The 27595-nt window shown below is 39.7% G+C and overlaps 1 protein-coding gene across 1 annotated transcript in view; it reads left to right on the forward strand.

The window, feature by feature from the left end:
- PIWIL4 (piwi like RNA-mediated gene silencing 4) overlaps positions 1 to 27595 on the forward strand; it is a 42913-nt gene that overhangs the window by 6476 nt on the left and 8842 nt on the right. The window contains exons 4-13 of the mRNA XM_060771096.2: positions 49 to 266; positions 4039 to 4160; positions 7971 to 8051; positions 9457 to 9654; positions 11049 to 11160; positions 11548 to 11674; positions 15184 to 15301; positions 18663 to 18774; positions 22082 to 22266; positions 26050 to 26122. Of these exons, the coding sequence (XP_060627079.2) occupies positions 49 to 266; positions 4039 to 4160; positions 7971 to 8051; positions 9457 to 9654; positions 11049 to 11160; positions 11548 to 11674; positions 15184 to 15301; positions 18663 to 18774; positions 22082 to 22266; positions 26050 to 26122 (1346 nt within the window). The remainder of the gene's footprint in view (positions 1 to 48; positions 267 to 4038; positions 4161 to 7970; positions 8052 to 9456; positions 9655 to 11048; positions 11161 to 11547; positions 11675 to 15183; positions 15302 to 18662; positions 18775 to 22081; positions 22267 to 26049; positions 26123 to 27595) is intronic.

Genomic DNA, 27595 nt, shown 5'->3' on the forward strand with positions numbered 1-27595 from the left:
AATGCATATTTATGCATGCAAAATATTAAACAATTTTGTTTATTTCAGGCTGCAGTGGAATTCCTGTTAAGGTTGTCACCAACCTTTTTGGGTTAAACATGCCTAGAGAATGGCAGCTTTATCAGTATCATGTGAAATTTAACCCAGAGCTGGAATCAAAGCGCCTGAAGTCTGCACTGCTGTACAACCATCCTGATTTTAAAGGAAAACCAATGGTTTTTGATGGCGTATCAACACTGTTTCTTGCACACAAACAGGAAAACCAGGTAAAGCGCCTTGTATGTGTATGCATGTGTTATTAAAAAGTTTACAAATGCAGCAGCTTTCATTCATCTTATTCCATATGTTTGCACATAAATAGTAATGGACAGGGTAGGGAAATACTCTGTGGAAGAAAAAAATAGCTCTAAAGATGTGTATTTTAGAGTTGATTGATTTTATTCTGATATTGTTCAACGTATTGATGATATGAATCATGTTTTCCTTTGATATTGATATATCTGTATTTATTGCACCGTATGTATTGTTACCTTCGAATCAAGGTGAAAGAAGAAAGTGCAAAAGCTGGGTTGCAGTTAAAAATAAGAAAAATCAAGATTATGGCAACCAGACTGATTGATAACTGGCAAATAGAGGGAGAAAACGTGAAGGCCGTGACAGACTTTGTATTTCTAGGTGCAAAGATTACTGCAGATGCAGACTGCAGCCAGGAAATCAGAAGGCGCTTACTTCTTGGGAGGAGAGCAATGACCAATCTCGATAAAATAGTTAAGAGTAGAGACATCACACTGGCAACAAAGATCCGCATAGTAAAAGCAATGGTATTCCCCCTAGTAACCTACGGATGCGAGAGCTGGACCTTAGGGAAGGCTGAGCGAAGGAAGATAGATGCTTTTGAACGGTGGTGTTGGAGGAAAGTTCTGCGAGTTCCTTGGACTGCGAGAAGATAGAACCAATCCATACTTCAGGAAATAAAGCCCGACTGCTCACTGGAGATAAAGATGAAGTATTTTGGCTACATCATGAGAAGACAGGAAAGCTTGGAGAAGACAATGATGCTGGGGGAAATGGAAGGAAAAAGGAAGAGGGGCCGACCAAGGACAGGATGGATGGATGGTATCCTTGAAGTGACTGGCTTGACCTTGAAGGAGCTGGGGGTGGTGACGGCTGACAGGGAGTTCTAGCATGGGCTGGTCCATGAGGTCACAAAGACTTGGAAGCGACTGAACGAATGAACAACAACAAACATGTATTATTACTTTATGAGTGCTTTGTAAGCCGCCCCGAGTCCCTTTTGGGAGATGGTAGAAATAAAGTTTATTATTAAGTTTATTATTATTTCCTTTTTTACATTCACCTCATTTTAAAAAAATATTTAAGTAATTCTTCTGCATCTGTCAACTACTACTGGTTTGGTCATGCTTACTACCAGTATGTGGTCCATCCTAACATATTGTATCTTTTAAAAAAAGGTGATTTGGGATTCGATGAAAAAGAACAGGGTAATCATTGTGATTGGCATATTGCATTCAGACTAGAGGAGCAGATTATGTATATACTATAGTCCCCAAAGGCAACATCAATATCCTCAGATCTTCAGGGAAAAGGGCACTATTGTGATTTGGAACGGAAATGATTACATGTTCACAGTCAGCAGTGTGAACCGATTTTCAGAAATTCCATTTTGAGTCTTCTAAATATCAATACAATAGAAGATGCAAGGAAAAAAAAGAAACAGAAAGACAGAAAATGTAACTTCCAGTTTTCCTCTCAGCAGTTGTATATATTGTTCATACCTCTCACATAAACATCATCAAAATGAAAGTTAACTTTTCATTTGCTTTTTTGTTGCACAAAAGTAAATAATGGGATCCCATTCTTTATGAACAGACAGCCATAATCTTTCTCTAATCAAATAAGCTATTTTTTTCTGTTTCTGCTAAGTTTGTCCATTTCTGTGACCACTCATCCTTAACTCTGAATTCTTAGTTCATCCTTAGTTCTGAATTCTTAGTTCATTCGGCATTGTGCTCATATACTAAAACAGTGGGTTTTTTGGGTCTTCTTCGGTCATGCATCCAACAATCTACCCAGCATACTTCTCCATTCTGTTCACTCTTCCATTCAGCTTTCTCCCACTCCCTACATAGACACTCCACACACCCATTTTTTAAAACTGGAATATTCAAAGGAAAATTCTTTTGGCTCCTCCTCCAATTTTGTCTTAGTTCTGTCCATTTGTTTTTTCCAACATTTCAGAATCTGCCAGGAGAACTCTGTGCTAGTTTGACCATCATAGTAGGCCATTGTGACAGAACAGGCCACAATGCACATTAGGCTTCCATGCCTTTCGCTTCTTGCACAACCTCAAAAATAATACTAAATAGTTTTTGCTTCACTTTTTGATTAGCCACAGTTTGATACGATTTCCAAACCATAATATTTAATTCAGCTGAGCTTTAATTTTTTTGAAACAACCATGATTGGAACTTGTATTGTTTTAAATAAACCACAGTTGAAATTAATCTGTCTGTCAGTTTAAAAAAATGAGTTAATCAAGAATGGACATGAAAGCTTAGTTATTTGCATCTTTCTCCCAAAGAGTAGCACTTATGGTGGTAAATGTGACTTTACAAAAAGCAAGTATTTTGGTTTCCATTGGGGTTTGGTATCCTTCAGTGGATACCAAAATGTTGGAAAGCTTAAGTCCCATTATATACAGAGGTGTAGTAAGATGCTGCCTCTTATATAAAATGGCAAAATCAAGATTTTTGGGGAGAGAGAAGGGATGTTTTCAAGCCTAGGAATGGTTGAATCCATAGATACAGGATCCATGGATATGGAGGACTGACAGTTTAAAAAAATTAATACAAAAATTAAATAAAAGAAAAGAAATAAAAGAGCAGAAGCCACTTGATTGAAAGCTCCTTAATATAACCTAAATTGCCAGCTGTCTCTTGAGCAGAAAGCAGAAAGACAACAGCCTAGCTGCCTTTGGTAGGCACTTCCAAGAAGACTTATGCTCTCCCTTTCATAGCTGTGCCAGAGAAAAACAGACTGGAGGGGAAAGTGAGCCATGCCCTGTTACGATGGTTATGATTGTTCCCATCCCAATAAACAAACCATAGCTTGTTTTGATTGACTAACCAGGAAGACTAAAAGAGGAACTTGAGAATAATGGACATAATATATACAGTTTGTGAGACTGTCTATACTCTTCTCTTTGATTTCACGTGATTAAAATTGTTTTTGGCAGAAAGGTATATTCAAAGTAAAAACACATCTTTGTTTATAAATTAATATTCTATTTGAAAAAAAATGTAATAATGCCAAGACACAAAAGCCGCAAGATTAGTTGATTTTAAGCCTTGCCCTTTCAAGCTGTTGCCCTTGTTTCAGAAACTATTTGCAGAATCAGGAAGTAATTATAGGGTAAGGTTCCCTATAATTACTTCCTGAGGAAAGGACTCCTGTTCCTTTATGGGTTGCACAGAAGGGGGAATTTAAGTAGGTTTTGTTTGCATGACAACCAACACCTGCTGAAATTCCTTCCTACACAACTGTTAAAAGAACAAGAGCCCTGTCTTTAATTTCAGCTAACAACTCTATTGTGGAGACAAGCGAAATTCAGGTTTGAAGTACAGAGATTGCTTCCCCCCCCCCCCCCCCCATTTATTCTAGAAATTAAGCTCTTGGATCTCATTCTATATCTTCTTGTTATTCTGATCTGCACTCTGCCTCACCTAAGCTTAACCATGTGCAATCTGAATTCAAATTTGATGGATCTACTTTGGGTTTTTGAAATAGAACCTTAAGGCCCATAATCCAGAGCCACGTATAAAACGATGGTGGGGGAATGATGTGTGTATATTTGAGGACTAGATTGCCTCTATGCATATTCTCCATCAAACAGTTTGTTTTTAATATTAGAGCTGAACTCAGAGTTCCACTGAAAGAGTCACACTTTGTTTTCTTGGCTATATAGAGAAACATAAGTCTGAATAGAAACCACATTACTTACATATCTTTTCTCTTTAGGTTACAGAACTGTCTTGTGAAACTCGAAGGAGTGAAACTGTGAAGATGATCATTACTTTAAACCACCAGCTACAGTCCAGCAGCCCGGTGTCCATTCAATTTTTAAACGTCACCTTTAAGAAGTAAGCCATTTTATAGAATCATAGAGTTGGACGAGACCTCGTGGGCTATCCAGTCCAACCCCTGCCAAGAAGCAGGAAAATCACCCTCAAAGCACCCCCACTTACAGATGGCCATCCAGTTTCTGTTTAAAAGCCTCCACCACACTCGGGGGAAGAGAGTTCCACTGCTAAATAGCTCTCACAGGAAGTTCTTCCTAATTTTCAGGTGGAATCTCCTTTCCTGTAGTTTGAAGCCTTGGTTCTGTGTCCGAGTCCCTAGAGCAGCAGTAAATAAGCTGGCTTTGTGTTGAAAATATACACAAGAACCAGACCCAATTTTAGATTGAAAATAAGCAATAGTTGTCAGAAAGCATTGAGACTTCAGTAGTAATCTGTCATGCTATTCTTTGTAATGCTTTAGCCCAATTACATTATTACATCAGCAGGGGAAGCTACCTTGTAAGCAATGTTAACATTATTTATATCCCAACATATTTCTCAGGTCAGCTAACAATAAAATGAATTTAAATAATAAATAATAAAAACAATTTTGAAATATTAAAAACAAATGAAATAGACAATCAGTTATAAACCTGTTAACACAGCTTTAAGTAATGTAACCATTGGATAAAATCAGTTCTGCCCAAGGGTTTTTAATGTAGTGTCTGTAGGGAGTTCCAATGAGCAGTCTAGCTACTGCAAGTCATCTTCAAGGGCAGCCCCAGGTAGAGTGCATTGCAGTAGTTTAATTGGAAAATTACCCATCCATGGACTAATACCTGCATTTAGCAGAAAAAACAGGTAGTGGTGGTACTATTTTATCAACATAAATACAATCCCTGTAAAGTAGTGGTTCCCAACCTGTGGTTAGTGAACCACCAGTGGTCTACAAGAACTAAAATATGTTCCATGGCCTCACCCTTACTACACCATTGCAACGAGAGTGACTGGTCTTGCAAAACTCTTACATTGCTGAGGCTTATGAAATATGGTTTTCTATGGATGAGCAGATGGCGACTACTGGATGGCATATGTTCTGTATCAGAAACTAGTGCAGATGTGGTCTATCCAATGCAGTTTTCTGAATCAGCTCCCCATATAACCAAACCAAATCTAAAGTTGACTAAAAACTGATTCATAACCCTTTTGGTACTAAAGTTGGAGAGTGGTTTGTGGTCATTTGGTCCCTGGTCAAAAAAGGATTGGGAACCACTGCTGTAAAGTATGACTAGGAAAGGTAATCCTCCAGCTATCTTTATTAACCTGGAGCCATATGGCTTCCTGTCCTACTGGTAGAAATATAGCTATTTAAATTGTTTTTGGATAAATTTGTGGCTTTCACCAGTGACCCCCTTGGAATATCATGGGTATGGGGGGGGGCACAGAAAGGAAGCAAGATCAGGAGGGGGGCACGGTTGGAAAAAGCTTGAGAAACACTGCAAGAGGGAATTATGTAGATCCCAGCATTCATGTATATTGGCTTTGCTAGTGAGGGTTCATGCAAATTTCACTCCAACGTAGGGCTCACATTTTGTAAGTGCTGCTTTGTAAAGATTTATTCTAAATTAACATAATACTAATTGAAAGTCTAAACACTGTAGTTATCAATTAAAACATTTAAGAGCCAGATGGTATAGGTTTAAACTTCATAAATAATTTTCCTATCCATTACCATCTTCTACTCTGAAAGTAATAAACGAGCTAGATGTTCCATTGGAGACCTCTTAATTTGCTACCTTTGTTTCTCAAGGTAGTTCTGAAACCCCACTGAAGTCAAATCAGTACTGGTTAGCTGAGGAAAGATTAAACATTTGCTTTCCCCATCATTCTCCACTTTGGAGTGCCCTCTCCTGGAAATGATTTGCAAATGGAAAGAAGCTACATAGCTTTGCTTTACATGTCTATAGAGCAGAGATCTAATATGATGAAAATATAGCCTGTCCTGGATTTTGATCTCATTGCCAGGTTAACTACCTTCCTTATCTCCTGTTCGGTATTTTTTGTTACCATCTATGACATACATATTTTAGAATTCATGATAACATAGTTCTGGTTATCTTGAATCTTTCTGATCTGGACCTCCTCTGCTAATGTATGGATCAGAATACATTATCCTTCAGACTGTTGTACTCCAGAACAGGAAAAGCCCTCTGACTTTTCCAGGGGAAATAGTCCAGCAAAGTCCATGAAAACAAAGTCAAAACTTCTCTAATAAAATCCAAAAAACCAGGAAACATGAATCCAAGACATGAATATAAAATCATAGAATCCAATAATCAAACCATGAAACAAAAGGTACTTAAACATGAATCTCCCAAGCAAGACTTCCATGAAACGAGAACTTGACTTGATTCCAAACGATGCTTCATCTGACTACATATCCTGTCCTTGGGACTTTTATCTCCTCGTTAGCTATGTCCCAAGCGCTCAGAAACTGGTTTTGCTTTACTTTAGAATCCCTTATCTTTTTCTCTCGGAGCCTGGCAGAACGCCGAAGCCATTCTTTGGCTTTTCTGTTTTGACTAATCTCCTCCTGTCTTATCTATTTGCTCATTAATTTCTGCACCTGGTGCCAAGCTGTTTTCTAGCTCCAAATAATGGGAACTATCTGGTAGCAATTCAGGGAGCACACCATCATCCCCACATCCTTCAGGGACATTTTCATGGGAAACTACACTTTGAACAGGGATCTCCTGGTCATTCTCTGCATAAATATCATTGCCCTGTTGAAACTCCTTAACATCACTTCCCACATCCAAAGCACCCTGATCCTGAAACACAATCACAGGCTGAGCTCCAACACAGACTTCATACTTTTTCAAATTTGTTATGCTCTTTCTGCCTTTAAAAACGTATGAAAATGTATCCAATGGCTCAATGGCTCATTGAGTTAAAACTCATTGGGTGCTGAATATATAATTAGCCAATTCTCCCCAAAGGCAGTAAGTGAGTGGCTGTTAGAAAAATATTTTGGAATTTGGATTTCCGGATAAGGGAAATAGAGTCTGTACGTAAATTTCAGTCATGAGGATTTTTGAAATAAAAAATTGTCAGAATTTCATAGAACAAATAGCCTATGCAAAATTGACACAGGTTAGAAATAGACTGATTTGTCCCTTTCCACACATGGAGCAAGTTGACCAGCCATTATTTTATTATACGGAAATAATAATTTCCCCTCTATCTCCCCAGTGGGACTCAGCTGATTACAAAACACATGCCTTTTACACAACGACATACATAAGACAGAGGTAAAGGTCTTCCCGTTTTTTTATCTCTGTTGTCCGGAGGTGATGTTCAACTTCTGGTCATGGGAAGGTGCTCTCGTTCCATTTTCCCATGCTTAGAAACCTGTTATCGGTAGATTCTCTTATCTGTTGCCAGCATGTTTTGCATATCTGCACGGGGCACCCTTTTAACTTCCCACCGAGGCGGTACCTATTGATCTACGCGCATTGTATGCTTTTGAACTACTAGGTTGGCAGAAGCTGGGGCTGACAGTGAGAAGCTCACCCCAGCTTGTGGCTTTGAACTGTCAACCCTCTGGTTGAATATCTAGTTATAATTTGGAGTTTCTTCCTTATGTAGTCTGTGAAATGCGCACAGATGGTTTCCTGTGCGCATGCGTAGCAATTTCAGAACATTCCAGAGCTTAATGAAAAAATTTAGGCAGAAGCCCCGTCCACACTCCTCATGAGTATATAAGACCCTGGGCGGGGCTACACCTCAGTTCCTCTTTCCGCTAGAATTTGGAATTTATCTTCTGTAGATAGTTCTGAAAATCATACTTTATATTACATGGCACATTAACATTTACACTTAAATCTTTAGGGTTTTGAAAAAGTTATCAATGCATCAAATTGGACGTAACTTCTACAATCCTTCAGATCCAGTTGAAATCCCCCAGCACAAGTAAGTAGGCCACTTTGTCCTGTAATTAGAGAACATAACATTTTAGATTATAATCTTTTGCATCAAATATAAGTGTTCCTTGTTGAATTCTGTCCAATAACTTAGTACAGGCAATCCCCAAGTTACCAAGAAGATAGATTCTGTAGGTTTTTTCTTAGGTTGAATTTGTATTCAAGTTGAAACAGGTACATTTTTTAATGTGTAACTCCAGCCAAAAATGTATCTTTCAAGGTTTTGGAAAGTATAGGAAAGGGCTAACACCCTTAGCTGTCTGTGCCCCTGTTCAGAAGATTTCACCTCATCTTCAGTCCCTGTGATATTTAGATTTTGAAAAATGTGGCTTATCGTGGAAACAAGAATTGGTGATAAACCTTCACTTGAGACATTTCCTCCTATAATAACTCTTTCAGGGGTAAGTTTCCCTTCTGAGGGGTAGATTTCTCTCACTTCCTGTTATCTCACTCCCATTCTTCATTATGAGTCATTTATAAGTGGGATGTTTGTAACTTGGGGACTGCCTGTATGTAGCTGGAAAGTAAAGTCCAGATCTGGTCCACTGCTAGTCTTAAATATACCAAATCTTCCTTATTGCATACAATTTCCCCAGATAGTCTGTGATTATCCTTGATAACCATTCACTATAAATGTATCTTCTCCAGCTTCTAACCACTGGTTTCCACAGTAACTTCTGGAGAAACTTGGAGTTCATTGTAAGTTTCTCAGATGTTGGTTAGTAAAGTGACACATAGCAGGATTTTGTGCATCTTCCATTGGTTTTTTGTGTTTGCTATATGCTTTGCCCAGTAGGAATAGGCTAGTATGATTTGCCCATTGGAAAGGCATTAAGTATTTATGCTGTTAGCATCCTCTGATGCTCATGTGAAGCCGCGCTGAGTCCTCCTTGTGGGGAGAAGGGCGGGATATAAATATATGAAATAATAATCAATAATAACAAGACGTGGCCCTCCTGTACCACAGGTCCCTTCCAAACAGCCATGTAACGGAGAATATCAAGGCAGATCATCTACAATATCTGCTTTGAACTGTGTTTTCGGAGTCCACATTGCCAAATAATCCAGTTCAATGTGGATTTTATATGGTTGTGTAAAAGGGGGCACAATATTCTTTTTATGCATCAGATATAATGCTTATTGCAGAAGCCTATTTCACAGTGATTGTGCCATTTAAGAACCCAGACCTTCTTTCAGATGCATCATCACAGTCTTATCTTCATATTTCAAGGGTGTTTTTTTTAGCAAAACGTGGAGGAGACTCTTTGTTGTGTCAGTTGGAACGTCTCAAGTATGTGTTTAAACCTAAAGGAGGAGTTTGGTCAGGCTGTGCATAGTCCAGAATGGAGATTGATGAAGTTATCCATCCTTTTGTCTTTTCCTTTTGATTTCAGACTGAGCCTTTGGCCAGGTTTTTCTATGTCTGTTGGGCAGTATGAAAACAGAGTGATGGTCTGTGCAGATGTGAGCCACAAAGTGCTCCGAAATGAAAGTGTTTTAGAGTTCATGACCAGCCTGTATCAAAATGTGGATAGGGCACGTTTTGCAGAAATGTGTGAAAAGGAACTGGTGGGGCTTATTGTTCTTACAAGGTAATATCTATTTACTGTTTGAAATTGTGGTATCTTTCAAATGTGTGTCTACACTCAGTTGATAAAACCAGCCAAGAATTATACTACTTTTAAAATGATTTTATAATGTATTGTAGGAAGATTGTTCTTGTACGAGTTCTCTTCCTACCATCATTATATAGGATGGGGATGGATAGACTTGAGGCTCCTCAGACTTACATTGCTTGCTAAAACCAGCCAACACTAGGTGCCAAAAGCAAACACTTGAAATTAAACAACGGGACGCTTGTGAATACGTTTTGAGCATAGGAATTTATTTTTAATACTGGAATGAAAATGAGGTCACAGTCATTTCAAACAAAGGCCACTCCTAGATACCAAAGCCTTGGAAAAGGTAACTTTCATCATCATCATTTAATTACTTATTAATCGCTGTCCATCCAAGATGCTCTAGGCGATTTACAAGCTAAAATTGTAAAGGATAAAAATACATACATACAGATATTGATAAAATTAACTTTGCTGCTGATAGTATTAAACAATTGGGAATCAGGAACTCTTGCCCTAGTTCACTGCTTCTTAAACTTTGGGCCGTGACGCCTAATAGAGTCTCCTTTGTTCAATGTTGGGAATCTCAAAAAAATTGGCAACATTAAAAGTTTTATGAATATCACCTAGTGGTTGTTTTAGACCTTTAAATGAATCTGTTGTGCAGCTCTTATAGTAGATTCTGCACAAGATGCTTCAGTCGTACTTCATAAAAAAAGGAAGATCAGCCTGTCTAGCAATCCTTGCAAATACTGAATTATTATCAGTAACTTTTTATTTTTAATGTCATATACTTGTATATCTGGGGTCATGTAAAACATTTTTGGGTCAGAGTGGGTTCCAAGTGGGGAAGTTTAAAATAACAACAACAACAACTACTACTACTACTTTATTTTTATTCCCTGCTTCCATCTCCCTGAAGTGACTCAGGCGGCTTACAAAGGGATAAGCCCAAAGAACACAGATTAAAACATAGTACAGTAAAATAAAAAAATAAAAACAACACAACAACATATTTCAATAACAGAGCATAACATCATAAAAACAATATAATGGCTGAACAATATTAGATGCTGAGTTCAGAGGCCTTAGAGTTTGTGCATTACTTCCTAAATAGAGCCAAGGGAAAGTGCAAAATTCAGTAAGGCAGGGCTGGGAGAGTCTTTGAGCATTAAAGTGTTAGGATTACAGGGCTTTCTTGCATAGGTAGTTTTTTTTTGGGGGGGGGGGTGCAAGTAATTTCTAGCATGTAATTGGAATCAATTTACAGTTAAAAAGATAAAGTCTTTTCCGTCAGACTAGGTTTCTGACATACAAGAACAGTATTTGGATTTGTGCGTGCGTGGGTATGTACTTAATTCTTTCAGATACAACAACAAGACTTATCGTGTTGATGATATTGAGTGGTCTGTGAAGCCAACAGATTCATTTGAGAAACGTGATGGTACTCGTATATCTTACAAGGACTATTATAAACAGGCAAGTACAGTTATATTTTTAATTGTCAGATCTTGATGGAACACATCATAACTGTTTAAGAAAAGGAGGAAAAGATCTCAGTTGTGAAGTATTGGATAAAGAGAAATAAAAAATATATGTCTTTTGGAATGTAAATGCTCTTAACTCAGCGTGAAGTCCCAGTTAGTATTTTGTGTATTTTTAACTGCTGCCAGGCTAAAATGATTTACTTTCTGAGCTAATGAACAAGATGCTTCCCCAATCCAATTGAATCTTTTGCCATCACAAGTACAGTATCTACCACCCCAGAACTCTAACTTTGTGTTGCCTAATAGAAGACTGGCCTACTTTCAGTGGATACACCGTGAGATTGCATTGATTAACTCTGATTTTGTGTTTCTTGAGCAGCAGTATGATTTAGTCTTAACTGACCTGAATCAACCCTTGCTCGTGAGCCAACTGAAAATCAAGGGCAGGAAGAACATTGACAAACCTTGTGTGGTCCATCTGGTTCCTGAACTCTGTTATATGACAGGTAAACAGCTGTTAACTTCAATGCTCTGGTCCATTACTGCAATATTTTGTATTAGAATTTTAAACCTAAAGCAAGATGTCTGCCCTCTAATTCTCAGGGTTTATGAGAGGTGATCTTAGCCAAAAGGAGTTAAAAACGTACTTTGGAGGAATTTAATTTATGGGATCTCTAGCTACATAATCTAAGGTAAAAAGTCTAGGAAAACTCGAAGTCTGAAATCTCAGGGAACTGATATTGTAGATTACATACAAGATAGGTTCTGTAGGTTTGTTCTTAAGCAGACTTTGTATGTAAGCCAGAACAGGTAGATTTTTAAAGTTTTAAGTCCAACCAGATATATACATTATTTAGCTTTGGGTCGCATAGGGAAGAGTTAACACCCCAGTGATGTTTGTTTTGCTGTCTGTGCTCCATTCAGAAGATTTTTCCTCACTTTCTGTCCCTGTGATAATTGGATTTTGAAAAATTTGGCTTGTTGTGGAAACAAGATTTGATGAGAAAGTTTCAGTGGAGACACCTTTTCCCTATGATAACTCCAGAGTGAATTTTCCTTCTGAGGAGTAGATTTCTTCCTGGTGTTTCACCCTCATTCCTAACTATGGGTCATATGTAAACCAGATGCCTGTAACTTGGGGGTTACCTGTAATGTAATATTGTTTAATGTAATATTGTTTAATGTATTTATGTGTTTCTGAACCTCCCAATCTCTCCAAGTAGTTTCTGGAGAGGATGTGAACAGTTACTATACAAATGGCCTCAGTTCATGTGATGCATACTGTATGCTCATGCACTTTACAGCCTAGTCAGGAGTTACACACCACGGGGATGTTTTGTTTTGTTTTGTTTTTAGTAGCATCCTCAAGGCTGTGATAATTTACACTTGTATTAATGTCACAACTTTTTTTGCTACTATGCGTGAAATATGCATGATTTTGTTGCGTGAATTTGTTGATAGTGTATGGCGCAAATGCTTGTAAGTTGCAGGAATCAAAGGAAGATGCAATATAGGCATGTAGAGTTACTGCTTGTGGCTTCAACAATGTAACTTTTCAACCCAAGCATGAATTCTGTTACCATTATCTTCTGATGAAGCAGTTAGTACCTTTCTAAAGATAGTTTCTTCTTTATGGTCTCCGTGAAATTGCACATATGGGTTTCCTGTGCCTACACAGCCAGTTTAGGAATTCTCTAGAAGCTCTACAAGATACATTTTGGTGTTAGCCCTTCTCACACACCCCTTAGTAGTATATAAGCAGTGAGAGGGGCTACAGCCCCAATCCCTTGTCTCCACCTCCATAGCAGCAGCTTAGGAATCTCTCTTAGCTTGCCTCTTGGCTAATTTGTTTCTGGCGGTTTTCAACTACTAAGTTTCCTGACTTGACTCAGTTTTGGACTCAGCTTCCTCAATATTTCTTGTCTGAGGCCTGCGCGACCCCAACAGGCCAGTTAATTACCTATCCCCTTTCCTCTCCCCCCTCACGAGTAATGGTTTCCAAATACGGGGCTTGTGAGGCAATCTGCCACACATAGATGGTTATGCTAAATTTTTCAGGGTCCCTCCTAGAAGGCCATGCAGCCCAGACCTGCCATTTCCGCTAGGCCCACTGAAATCCAATTGACCTGAAGGTGCTTTTGCTTGAGCAGGCTGAAATGGTGCAGTCCGGCTCAAGAGGCCCTCACCTGAGGAACAGTCCACCACCTGTGCCAGGCTAGAGCCTCTATCAGCCCCCACAGCAACATTGGCCCACAAGTTTATGGGGCAGAGCCAGGAGGTACCCCAGCGCAAAGCAGTCTACATCCTCCCTGCTAGCCTGATCAACAGGTGGCTGCTCAGAAGGCTAAAATGGGAAACAGTGTGTTGGTATTATGCCCTCACCCTCCATTTCCGCAATGGCTGCCATGACGTGAGAGCAGACAGAAACTAGAAAGCCACTGAGGAGGCTAAAAGGGGAAACAGTGTGTTGGCATTACGCCCTGACCCCCCCCCCCCCCATTTCAGCAAAGGCTACGATGCCTGGTGCAACGTGGAAGCATCCACTTTCAAGAAAGCTGTTGGGTTGGCAAAAGGGGGATTCACACATTGGCATTACGCTCGTGCCCCCCATTTCGGCAAAGGCAACACAGCCTCAACATGGGAGCAGCCGCTTTCAAGAAAGCTGTCGGGATATTTCCACGTATACCAAAACATTACTCTGCTGGCATTCTTCCAGAATCCAGCCACTTCGCTGACAGAAACTCTCTCATTCAATAAATGTGAGGAGAGCTCTTCCAAATTCTTCCGTAATTACAGCCAAGATGCACTTATGCCTCCGGTATTTCATATGTTCGTGAATCGTGGCCACAAGGTGCCTCCAGTTTACGGGACAGAACCACCTGCATCACAACAGGGATAACTCAGCTAGAGCTGTCACTATGTCAGCAACTTTTTTCTGAGGAGCACCATTGCATTCCCTGCTGCAAGCAGGATGCCTCCTCTTAGAGATGCTGTCTTTGGAAAAGCTGTGCCCTTTTTCTGTATAGCATGACCCCCCCCCCTCCCCCAAGCTTAATAGCTTGCTAGTCACCCATTTGTGCAATTTTACAGAGGCCATGAAGAAGAGGAATGGGTTGCTTACCTATAACCATGTTTCTTCAAGTGACCATCTGTGAAATTCGCACATCACTACCCATTCTCCCCGCTATTGTCATGCCGTAGTATCCATGGCTGCTATCTTGCAGCTAAGGAACCGAGGCTGTAGCCCCTCCCACTGGCTATATGCTACTGAGGGGAACGTGGGTGGGGCTACTGCCAAAATGTATCTTGTAGAGCTTCTAGAGCAGGAGTTTTCACAAACAACGGCCCGAGGGCTGGATACGACCCTCCAAGGTCATTTACCCGGCCCTCACTCAGGGTCAACCAAAGTCTGAAATGACTTGAAAGCACACAACAACAACAACAACAATCCTATCTCATCAGCCAAAAGCAGGCCCACACTTCCCATTGAAATACTAATAACTTTATATTTGTTAAAATTGTTCTTCATTTTAATCATTGTTTTGTTTTTAAGTGTTTTTTGCACTACAAATAAGATATGTGCAGTGTGCATAGGAATTCTTTTTTTTTTTCCAAGTTATAATCTGGCCCTCCAACAGTTTAAGGGACTGTGACCTGGCCCTCTGTTTAAAAAGTTTTTAGGGCCCCTGTTCTAGAGAATTCCAAAACACTGCATAGGTGCAGGAAACCCATATGTGCAAATTTCACAGATGACCACTCGAAGAAACATGGTTACAGGTACATAATGCATTCTTATTCCTTTTCCTACTTCAGTTTTGCTTGTCTTAATAAAGCTATCACCAATGCCTTCATTTGGGAAGTTTAAATTGTAATGTCATTAATGTTTATTTTGACTTAAGATTCTGTAAAACAGATGTAAAACATTCACACCTCAAACATCCTACTGTGTGTTATTTTTCCTGGGCCACAAAGTCAATTTCTTGGAGCATTAAAATGTTCCCAAACTTTTTGTTAGGTTTGAGCAGCCATGCAAAGTCAAATTTTCATTTAATGAAGGCTTTGGCTCAAGAAACGCACTTATCCCCTGAAAGTAGACATCAGCGTCTGTCTAGGCTTGCTGACAACATTCAAAGGTAATTCAGTTGTCTTGCTTTTACTTATTGTCTGGCTCATGCATCTAGGCTTGAGACTACTTCAGGCATAGCGCCTCAGAGTGAATTATTTGTAGTAAAATGCTTCAGTGTGCAATCTATCTGTTGACCCATGTACTATAGCTGACTGCTACAGTTTTCCCCCCTAAGAAGGCATTCACAGTTTTAATAAAAGCACTGTATACCAGAAACAGAGGCTGAATGGCCATCTGTCAGGGGTGATTTGAATGCAATATTCCTGCTTCTTGGTAGGGGGTTGGACTGGATGGCCCATGAGGTCTCTTCCAACTCTTTGATTCTATGATTCTAAGTTTCACCACAGTTTGACTCTTTAAAACTATAATTGGCATGATATCTTCTCAAGGCAAGTAGCTTTTCTTTAGCATTTTAAGAAGCAACAATTTAAAGTTATCTTGCTCTGTTTGCTTCTTTTCTGGTGCTTTGCACCCCAGGCAGTGATCAGGTTTCTCTAGTACCTGCAACCATTAGATGGAGTCATAGGACTACAATAATTTATTACATATTTCTTCTTCAAACATCCTGACATGGATGTTTTCAGAGAAATACCTTCAGTACTGACTCAGGGCTTATTCCTTATTCCTCAGTGCCCGTTCTCTATTGTTCTTTGACTTCACCTTTCCCCATATATTCCTGTCATTGCATGTCAGTACTGACTTAAATCAGTTTAATTTGGTTCTCATTCAAACGTTTAAGATCAGAGAACTTGTGATGAGTCTTAGATGACCTGGATTATGATTGTGGATAGTGTGGTTTTATGGTAATTGTAATGTTTTTAAATGTTTTAATGTATATTAATTTTGATTTTAATTTCAATTTATACGTTTATTTTAGTTGTATATTGTTGTTAAGGTATTGAATTATTGTCTGTCTGTAAGCCACCTTGAGTCCACCTTGGGGTAGAGAAAGGCAGGATATAAATATAATAAATAAAATAAATTAGATAAAGTCGCAATGTCTGTCCCAAATCTGTGTTTAAAACTGTCTAGGATGACAAAATATCATGATATTGTCTCCTTCAACGTCCAGAGGGAACAGAGGAAGGCATTTTGTGTAGAAAATACTACAATGGGCATGATGTGAGAGGTGCAATCCCTTCCCAAGATTTGGTAAAGATTATATGCAGCATCCAAGTTCTTAATTGTTCAAGAATTCCTGTTGATCAAAAGACTGACATGCTTTAAACTCTTGATCACACCTAGTCTATAATAGCTTATATTACCAATAGTTACCCTTGGGCTTTTAGTTTCCTTTGAGGCAGGGGTCAGGAACCTTCGGCCCTCCAGGTGTGGTGGACTTCAACTCCCACAATTCCTTGAGGCTCGGCATTCGCCCCAAAGGCTTACCTTGGCCTCAAGGAATTGTGGGAGTTGAAGTCCACCATACCTGGAGGGCCGAAGGTTCCCCATGCCTGCTTTGAGGCATGAATTTTGACCTTTTTAAAGTCCTAAAGATCTCAGGGGGATAGAGGATACCAAGAACTGCTTCCTCCCATGCAAAAAAAATCTCTAAAATTTTGATTTGTGATAGTATCCGTGCATTAATTCTGAATTGTTGAAGACTGATAACATTAATTTGTGAAATCATGAAATTGAAATTTTTAAGTAACAAATTAAGAACAGTAGTGATGTTACTAACTACCTCTTCAGGCAGCTGGCGGCAGGAGGTGGCGGCTCTCTACTTGGCCATTGGACATGGGGAATCCAGTGCCCCACACCTCACATTGCCCGAATCCATGGGAGGGCAATCACACGAGGGGAAGCATGAGCATGCATAATATGTGCGGCTCCCCCCCCCCCCTTCAATAGCTTTAATGGCAACACAGAAAGCCTCTTGTATTGCTTCGGTGGTGCACTGGTTCCACCCTCTTTCACCCACAGAGCTGGCACAACATCATCTGATGGGAGCCGGCTGGCTCCATAGTTGATCAGGGCTAGTTTGGCATATGCCACTGATTTTAGCCCCGTGTGATGAGGTGGTTAAAAAGTAATGCTGTGGTGATAAGTGATTGATATTTTATAATCATTATTGCCAAGTTGAGTATGGTGGATGCCAGGAATTCCCACAAAATTCAGTACTTATAGAATCATAGAATCAAAGAGTTGGAAGAGACCTCATGAGCCATCCAGTCCAACCCCCTGCCAAGAAGCAGGAATATTGCATTCAAATCACCCCTGACAGATGGCCATATGTATATGTATAATACTCACAGATGCTCCTTGACCTAATTGCTGCTATAATCAACCTAGCATCTAGACCTAGATGAATTCTCAAATTTATCACCCAAAATCTTCAATAGATTGGGCCATTCGGGGATGATAAGCGATTGGTTTGTACTCTTTTAGTTGGAAAATAGTGGCTATTTTGTTCCCCCACTGTGTCCTTAAACATGAATAATATGAGAAGGATTTTTTTTTAAAAGTTACTTGAAATTTGAGAAGCAAGAGGCCATTCATTATCAAAGGATCAGAGAATATTAAAGCCTCGATTTATCACCAAATCTTAGGTTTCACACTAGGAAATCTACACCTCCATCCACACAGCAGATTATGAAATGGATTTTGTTAAACATTAGCTGCATGCAACTTTCATTATTCATCAATAAAAATTTTGCACAAGTGGCTCTGTTTCACTGCCATTGCCCTGAAATCTGTTTTAATGTAGTATTCCTGACCACATCCCAGAGTGAAATAAAATATAACAAACACATTAATTCCAAATACTATCTCAGTTCTGAAGCTTAGGCAGACAACAAAGCCCCGTTAGAGTGACTTGTTTAAGGGCACTTCACACAGCCAGGCAATTTCTTTTGTCACTATGGGACTAGGTTCTCTCCTAAGAATGGGAGGAAAAGTCTGATTTGCTGAGCTTTGAAGGTGTTACTATTTCTCCATCTTTCCTCTGCAGATATTAGTCTTGTACACCACAGAATGAGCCCCAGGTGCTTTGGGCAATTTCCAGACACTTGGATTGACACCACCATTGAAATCTTTAGAAATTGGCACTGTGTGTTTGTATTTTGGGCAGAGGTGGAATTTCACAGCAATGATGCTAAGCCATAGTACTCACTGTTCACAAAAAATGATGACTGTACAAGCTCATAAAGAGGCTTATCCCTTTGGAAACAATTCTCAACTTGGCCACATTTTTATCAGGACTGAAAGAAATAAAATTATGAAGTTAATTATTTGCTTCTTTGCTTTTATTTATTTAGGTAAATAGGTAAGGTAAATATTTATTTAGGTAAATAGGTAAGGTAAATAGGCTTAGGTAAGATGTATTTCTGCCATGATATCTAAGAATGAAGGTTCAAATTTTCTTACAGAAACAAAGATGCTCGCTTGGAATTAGAAAACTGGGGACTGCAACTTGGATGCCAGGCTTCCCTGACTGGCCGTGTGGTCCCCTCAGAAAAAATCCTCATGCAAAGTGAGATGGTATGCATTTTAATTTTTAAAATCATTTTACTCCACATACTTTAATTGGTTTTAAGGATTTTAACTATTTTTAATACTGTTAATGTTCAATTCAGTTTTGATGTTTGCACATTTTTACATTTTAATTGTATTGTATTGATTTTATTGTGAGCCACTTTGAGTCTCTGAGAGAGAAAAAGCAGGATATAAACAAGATATATAGCAAAAGGAAACAGTGATAAGGGGAGATATGCCCAGTTAAACGCGCAATTCCAGAGGTTAGCCAGAAGAGATAAGGAACTATTTTTAAATAAGCAATGCATGGAAATGGAAGAAGACAACAGAATAGGAAGGACAAAAGACCTCTTCCAGAAAATTAGAAACATTGGAGGTAAATTTCAGGCAAAAATTGGTACGATAAGAAACAAAGATGGCAGGGACCTAACAGAAGCTGGAGAGATCAAGAGAAGGTGGCGAGACTATACAGAATATCTGTATAGGAAGGATAATAATATTGAGGATAGTTTTGACTGTGTGGTGAATGAATTAGAACCAGACATCCTGAGGAGTGAGGTGGAATGGGCCTTAAGAAGCATTGCTAATAACAAGGCAGCAGGAGACGACAGGATCCCAGCTGAACTGTTTAAAATCTTAAAAGATGATGCTGTCAAGGTGATGCATGCCATATGTCAGCAAATGTGGAAAACACAAGAATGGCCATCAGACTGGAAAAAATCAACTTATATCTCCATACCAAAAAAGGGAAATGCGAAAGACTGCTCAAACTTCCGTACAGTGGCCCTTATTTCTCATGCCAGTAAGGTAATGCTCAAGATCCTGCAAGGAAGACTCCAGCAATACATGGAGCGAGAGTTGCCAGATGTTCAAGCTGGGTTTAGAAAAGGCAGAGGAACCAGAGACCAGATTGCCAATATCCGCTAGATAATGGAGAAAGGCAGGGAGTTTCAGAAAAACATCTACTTCTGCTTCATTAACTATTCTAAAGCCTTTGACTGTGTGGATCATAATAAATTGTGGCAAGTTCTTGGTGGGATGGGCATACCAAGTCACCTTGTCTCTCTCCTGAGGAATCTGTACAAGGACCAAGTAGCAACAGTCAGAACTGACCACGGAACAACAGACTGGTTCAAGATTGGGAAAGTCGTACGGCAAGGCTGCATCCTCTCACCCAACCTTTTTAACTTGTATGCAGAACACATCATGCGATGTGCGGGGCTGGATGAATGCAAAGCTGGGGTGAAAATTGCTGGAAGAAACATTAACAACCTCAGATATGTAGATGACACCACTCTGATGGCCGAAAGCGAGGAGGAGCTGAGGAGCCTTCTAATCAAGGTGAAAGAAGAAAGCGCAAAAGCTGGGTTGCAGCTAAACATCAAAAAAACCAAGATTATGGCAACAAGAATGACTGATAACTGGAAAATAGAGGGAGAAAATGTGGAGGCCGTGACAGACTTTGTATTTCTAGGCGCAAAGATTACTGCAGATGCAGACTGTGGCCAGGAAATCAGAAGACGCTTACTTCTTGGGAGGAGAGCAATGTCCAGTCTCAATAAAATAGTAAAGAGTAGAGACATCACACTGGCAACAAAGATCCGCCTAGTCAAAGCCATGGTATTCCCTGTAGTAACCTACGGATGTGAGAGCTGGACCTTAGGGGAGGCTGAGCGAAGGAAGATCGATGCTTTTGAGCTGTGGTGTTGGAGGAAAGTTCTGAGAGTGTCTTGGACTGCGAGAAGATCCAACCAGTCCATCCTCCAGGAAATAAAGCCCAACTGCTCATTGGAGGGAAGGATACTAGAGACAAAGTTGAAGTACTTTGGCCACATCATGAGGAGACAGCAAAGCCCAGAGAAGACAATTATGCTGGAGAAAGTGGAAGGCAAAAGGAAGAGGGGCCGACCAAGGGCAAGATGGATGGATGGCATCCTTGAAGTGACTGGACTGACCTTGAAGGAGCTGGGGGTGGTGACGGCCGACAGGGAGCTCTGGCGTGGGCTGGTCCATGAGGTCACGAAGAGTCGGAGACGACTGAACGAATGAACAACAACTACTACTAATAGTTGAATGTGGGTTCTATTAAGGAACGCTACAACAGGATTCCAAGCATTACCTACAGGGACATTGTTTGTACCATATATTGTTTAACACACATATATCATCCAAGCACAAATGTGAGAGATGTAGGGGTCATCTACCACACTGTAGGATTAATGCAGTTTAACACCGCTTTAACTGCCATGGCTCAATGGGGTGGAATCATAGGAGCAGTAGTTTTACAAAGTCTTTAGCCTTCCCTGCCAAAGACTTCTTTGTGCCTCACCAAACTACAATTCCCATGACACCATAGCATCGAACCATGGCAGTTAAAGTAATGTCAAACTGGATTGATTCCACAGTGTAGATGTGTGCTAATGGACAGCAGGCACGGCTACATGACAATTAGGTTAATATAACTATTACCCATCTTCTTTTGTATTGTAAGAGTCAGCTGGTGAATGAAGCATTGGAACTGCAGTTTTGGAGGATTGGAAGGAAAAATATTTAAATCTGACTCTAATTTGTATCCCAATGCATTTATTATCCTATTCAAGGTAGTTTCTTAATCCTATTTTATCCCCTTTTTTCTGCCATGGTTCCAATGAAAATCCCACCTGTTTTCTGCAGAGCTGCTCTTTGCATCAAGAAGGAGCTTTCTCTCTGTAGAGGCATATAAATTTGTAATGATTTTTACTGGGCCAGAAAAGAGATTGAGCTCTTTTCCATTTCACTCCCTCATGTTCTTGATGCTATTCACTGTGCTATGCACATTAATTACATAAATTCAGCTGGTATTTTCCCCTTCCTCAAAGGAAATCTGAGATATATACATGTGCATTTTATTTTATTTCTCAGGTTGGTGCTCCGTTCTACTATGAATATGCCTATTACTATTACTTTTCAAATACAATCATGTGCAAGTTTATTTAGAAGCAAATATGTATGGCAGAGTTAATGTCTCAGTAAATGTGTTTAGGTTTGTTGCTTTCAGTATTGTAAATGTAATACAAATGATTCCCTCATTTATGGAAAAAGTATTTGAAGGTAGAGTGTTTTCAAAACCACCTAAAAAGACTGAGTTTTCTGTACTTGCTGCATTTATTTATCTGTTTATATGTTATATTTTAGAGAAATTGTGAATTTATACAATTTATAGCTACCCTCTTGAAACAGAATGTAAATTTTTCATTACTGCGCAGTTCCTTTACAGTCTCCCTCCCTTAGATTATTGAGTGAATTTGCATTTTCATTTTTTTTACTCTTACAGTGCATGCCAATGAATGCTGGCGATTGGCTCAGAGATATGCGGAACATGAAGATCATTAAAGTGCCTCCTTTGGAGAACTGGATGGTGGTGTGCATTCACAGGAACATGGATTTGACCCATGACCTTGTCAACTGTTTGAGAAGAGTGGGAGGCCCTATGGGCTTTCGCATTGAATATCCTAGAGTGTGAGATATATTGTACCACAGACTTAATTTTCTTCCTCTTCAAAAAAAATCTCCTTCCTCAAACTCCATTTATACATTAACATTTATGAGTAGTGTAGTGTATACTCACCGAGGCTGCAGCCCTACAACAACAACAACTATTATTATTTATTACATTGTCCAGCCTAATGTAAGAGTTCTGGAAGAGAAACATGGTATGGCTCCCACCTCTTCCCCCCCCCAGGACTCTCTGTTTGATAGTTTCCTTCAACAGCTATTCCATTATTGCTAGAGAGTGAGATTAAAAAATTGTCTATGCTCCTAAGTACAGGAAAGACATCGGATTCTGTCTGATCTTGGAAGCTAAGCAGGGTCATCCCTGCTTAGTACTTGAGTGGGAGACTGCCAATGAAGACCAGCTTCTGTAGGGTGTATTTCAGAAGAAAAAACTGGCAAAAACTCCTCTGAGTATTCCTTGCTTATGAAATTAGTGGGTTTGCATAAGTCATCTTCATATGCATATGCATATGCATATGTTCCATACCCGGACAGACACTGTTGATATATGCCAGTTTCAATGGTGCTTCTGCATTTAAAGGTGTTCTTTAACCTTATGGTGCATGCAAACATTTTAAAACAGACAAACATCCATTTGCATAATCTCTCCTTAAGACCAGTGACTTTTCCTTAGCACTTTAAGAAGTGACTGTTTAAAATTCTTTTTCTTCTTGTGTGGTGTTTTGTTCCCCACATTGTCAATATTGCTGCTGGTTTTTGCTCTTCCACGTGTGTTTTCATTTGCAGCCTACTTCATTCCCGCATTGCCCATGTTTTCATAGAATTGGAAGAGACCCCTAGGGCCATCTAGTCCAACCCCCTGCCATGAGAAAAAGCACAATCAAATTTATGGCAGACATGATGGGCAGCCCACCATATCATTGATCCATTCTGGAGAAGCAGTAGCACTGCCTCCTTTCCCATTCAGCCACCATCATATGCTGGCTCATTCCCCCATCCTTCCTTTCCAGTGAGAAGGTGAGACAGAATGCATACCTTCTGAGTTCAGGAGAGAGAAAGTTTCATTAATGGCAAAGCTGCTTCTTTTTTCCCTTTCAATAATATTGAAATGTACTGTCACATTTTTACATATCCTTTCATATGCACAAGAATTTTTGTTGTTTCCATATTACCTAGTTAATTGTGTGAGATATAATGTAATAGATTAACATTTTAAACATGAAATCCCCATGTTGGAATTTTCTTTTTTTTCAGGAAACCTTTTTGAAAGGTCCCCAGTCTTTCTTGAATATTGAAAGGTGTTTTATCTGACGATATCTTGCCAATATGTCCCATTTCCACTATTTCAGCTACTTTTACTATCTATTCTTCCTTTTTTGGTGTTTCTTCTAGTTTTTGCGGCCACACATATACAATTCTTGCTGCAGCAATTCTTGCTGAAGACAACTACAGCAAATCTGTGTTTGAGTCAATCAATATATATAGTTTTAGTAAGCAGCAAGATCTCTTGGGGACAGTGCTATTTATATCTGATCAGAATTGTCTTGGCTTGTATTATATAAAACTTCCAAAGCTTTTCAAAGCATTTAAAAATAGAATGGTAGGAAAGAACATTCTCATTCTAAACAAAAACAATTCTACCTGGCTCCTAAGGCATTGCACACCTTGGATGTCCTGTTTAATTATAGAGGAAGAGGTCAGCATGGACCAAAGGTGTGAGGCAGCTAAAAAAGACAATGTGATTCTGGGCTGCATCAATAGAAGTATAGTGTCTCCATCGAGGGAATTCAGAGTCCCACTCTATTCTACTTTGATCAGATCTCATTAGTTTCAGGCACCACAATCCAAGAGGGATATTGACAAGCTAGAATATGTTCAGAGAAGGGTGACCAAAATGATTACAGGTTCCTAAAAGTCTGAGGAATGGCTTAAGAAGCTGCGTATATTTAGCTTGGAGAAAAGAAGCCATGTTTAAATATTTGAAACAGTGTCACATTCAGAAGGGGCCAAACTTATTTTCTGCTACTCTAGAGACTAGAACATGGAGCAATGGAGTCAACCTAGAGAATTCCACCTAAATGTTAGGAAAAACTTATTGACAGTAAGGGCTGTTTGGCAGTGGAATTGCCTCAGAATGTGGTGGAGTCTCCTTCTCTGGATGTTTTTAACCAGAGGCTAGATGGAGGTGTTTTGATTGCATTTTCCTGCATGGCATGTTGGACTGGATGTGGTCTCTTCCAACTCTATAATTCAATGATTTTATGGACAGTTGACACCCACAGGATGATCACACAAGATTATCCATATCTCTAATCACTTTCAAGTTAAATAATTCATTTGCTACTCACCGCTCTTCACATTTCGAGGCTGGATGCAACATAGTTAAAACACATAGTTAAAACAAAGGACCAGAAAAAATAAATATATTTTAAAAACATGGAACAAAGACTAAAACATTGATACTAATGAAATATAAATAGCTCAATCGATTTATCATAAAATGGTGATGGTATCCACCCTGAAGGTGCTGAAGCATTTGAAACTATAGCCCTGTTTGAATTCACCCACTCTCTTGAAGGTGACTCCTAATAGTGTTTCTTTTGGTTTCTCTGGGGCAAATCTTTTTTTTTAAATTGCCTTCTTTAGTAATTTCAGCTCTGATCCTTTGGTTGATTACTTACTGCCTTGTTTTGACCTCAGACACATTTTTCTGGGTTGGTTTTTTGTTTTTGTTTTTTGCCTCCTAGTCTTGCAGGTTTTGATATTGATAGCTCTAAATGGCATCTGTTGGGGGTGCTTTGAATGTGATTTTCCTGCTTCTTGGCACGGGGTTAGACAGGATCGCCCAAAAGGTCTCTTCCAACTCAGTGATTCTATGATTTCCTTGGTAGCCTTCTTTCCACTCTAGTATCAGATGAGCAAATCTTTCATCTCTCCTGGCTGTAATTTCCCCCTCAGTTTTCAGGGAATATTGGCCTTTGTTCAATCAGTATTTCACTGATCTTCTGAACCTCTATAGGTACCCAAACCAAAATCAGCCTGATATCCACTCTCTGCCAGTTAACACATATATGATAGCTATTCATACACACACACACACATATGTAGTGTTGTATCCCATAGAAAACAAAAAAAAATTCTCTTGTGGCAATTTTACCCTATCAGTTACTATTTGTAAACAATGTCTGTACATTTTGCTACATATTAGAGCTGTTTCCCTTGCCTTTCGTGATATTGTACATCTATTTTATGTGTAGTAACAACTTGACATTGCTGTTGATGATTACTGTTTGCCAGTGGGAAGCTGATAATACATTGCTGTCAACACATGCAATATTGGGCTTTCTTGCGAAATTATATGCCATCTTGCACTTCCAAGAATTTCCTTAAAATATATATTTGTTCTAAAGTTATAGTTGATTAAATGGTTGTAATAAAAGTATTACATTACTGTGGTTTCAAGGGGTTTCCCACTACCACAAAACTCACTATTTTTGACATTTAGCTTGGTCCCATGTGTACAGTGTTGTTGCACGACCTCCTTTTTCACTCTTCCTTTTTGCGCCATTGTAAAGTCATTTTGCACAGTAATCCCTGTAGCAATATCAGATGTGTGCAGAACATACAGATGATTTCTGTCTTAAATTGAGCTTTATCTCCTTGGCAAGACAACAGTGTGCTCTGTTCTGAGAGATATATTTCAGACTGCCTCTTGCAAGGTTAGCCAGCCTTATGTTCTGAAATGTGTTGTGATTTTGATTTTGATTTTTTTGTTTTTGTTTGCAGCGTTCAAGTACCAGATAGCCCCCTGGCGTTTGTGCGAATCCTGCAACAGCATGTGAATCCTGAACAACAGTTGGTGTGTATGCAGGCTTGATAAGCATTGCTTAAAAAATGTTTGAAGGAAGCCTGTCACCATCTGATGTTCAAAAGCTTTGAATAGCTTTTCTTTGAGTTGCTCTAATGCACATGCCATATACAAACAAGCACACAGCTAACATGGCCTTTTGGGTGCCCATCTTGTAAGCAAATGCCCAAGTGCCCTTGTATGAGGTAGCTGCCTCTGTCCACTTAACATGCGTCTTAGGCATAACATGGAAGATCCTGCTAATGTATCAAGGGATACACATATTCTGTAAGAAATACATAGAATAAGCAGATTTGCATCAAAATGTATGGTATCTCTAGTTTTAAGGCACACACTAATATCCATACCACCATCGACAAAAAAGCTTTATGTCTATGAAAGACAAAGTATGTATGTCTGTTCCACAAAAGCTGTTGCTAGATGACAATCCGGTGGCTGATTGTGATGTCACTGAGTTGGTGGTTGTTAGGTGAAGGGTTGTCAACGCGCGGCAGCCAGATTACTAAGGGGGGCTGGGTACAGGGAGCACACCACTCCGCTGTTACGCCAGCTCCACTGGCTGCCAATTAGCTTCCGAGCACAATTCAAAGTGCTGGTGTTGACCTATAAAGCCCTAAACGACTCCGGCCTTGTTTACCTCTCCGAACGTATTCTCCCCTACGAACCATCAAGATTACTAAGATCATCTGGAGAGGCCCTGCTCTCGGTCCCACCGGCCTCGCAAGCACGCCTGGTGGGGACGAGGGACAGGGCCTTCTCGGTGGTGGCCCCGCGACTCTGGAACTCTCTCCCTCTGGAGGCCAGAACCGCCCCATCCATCCTAACATTTAGGAAACGGGTGAAGACGTGGCTGTGGAGTCAGGCCTTCGAGGAATGAGAGAACACCATAGGACCCTGGATGGAAGTTGATGTAGATCCATCTTAATAGGACGACTGACCACAGTAGTTTTAGACATAGTGTTATTTTAAAGTTTTTGTAATTGTGATATATGATATTTTAATGAATGTATATGTTTTTATGGCTGTAAACCGGGCTGAGTCCCTCAACGAGGTTGAGAAGCTCTGTATACAAAACTGTGAAATAAATAAATAAATAAATTGTCTGTTGCTAGGCAAAGTGGCCTTCTGCAATGTCACTGGGAAATAAAGGTAATGTGTATGAGGGGAAGTGAGGAAGAAAGGAAAGAGCCACAGAGACTTATGTTGCCATAGAGACACTGTGAGGCCCTCTTAGAGCTGGAAGAGAGAGAAAAGGAAAGGGAGGAAGGGGGAAAAAAAGGAGTGAAGGAATACAGAAAATGTATTGAGGGAGGGAAAGAAAAAGAAGGGATAAAAATGGAGTGGCCCTCCAACACCCAAGCAATGCTGGGTAGATATCCATATATACATGTGTGAGAGGTCTATTATCGATCTCACCAGTGATTCTAAGACATGTCTTATTTTTAAAGATGTTTGGGGGGGGGG

This window comes from Anolis sagrei, chromosome 3, assembly GCF_037176765.1.
Source record: "Anolis sagrei isolate rAnoSag1 chromosome 3, rAnoSag1.mat, whole genome shotgun sequence".
Classification (NCBI taxonomy): Eukaryota; Metazoa; Chordata; class Lepidosauria; order Squamata; family Dactyloidae; genus Anolis; species Anolis sagrei.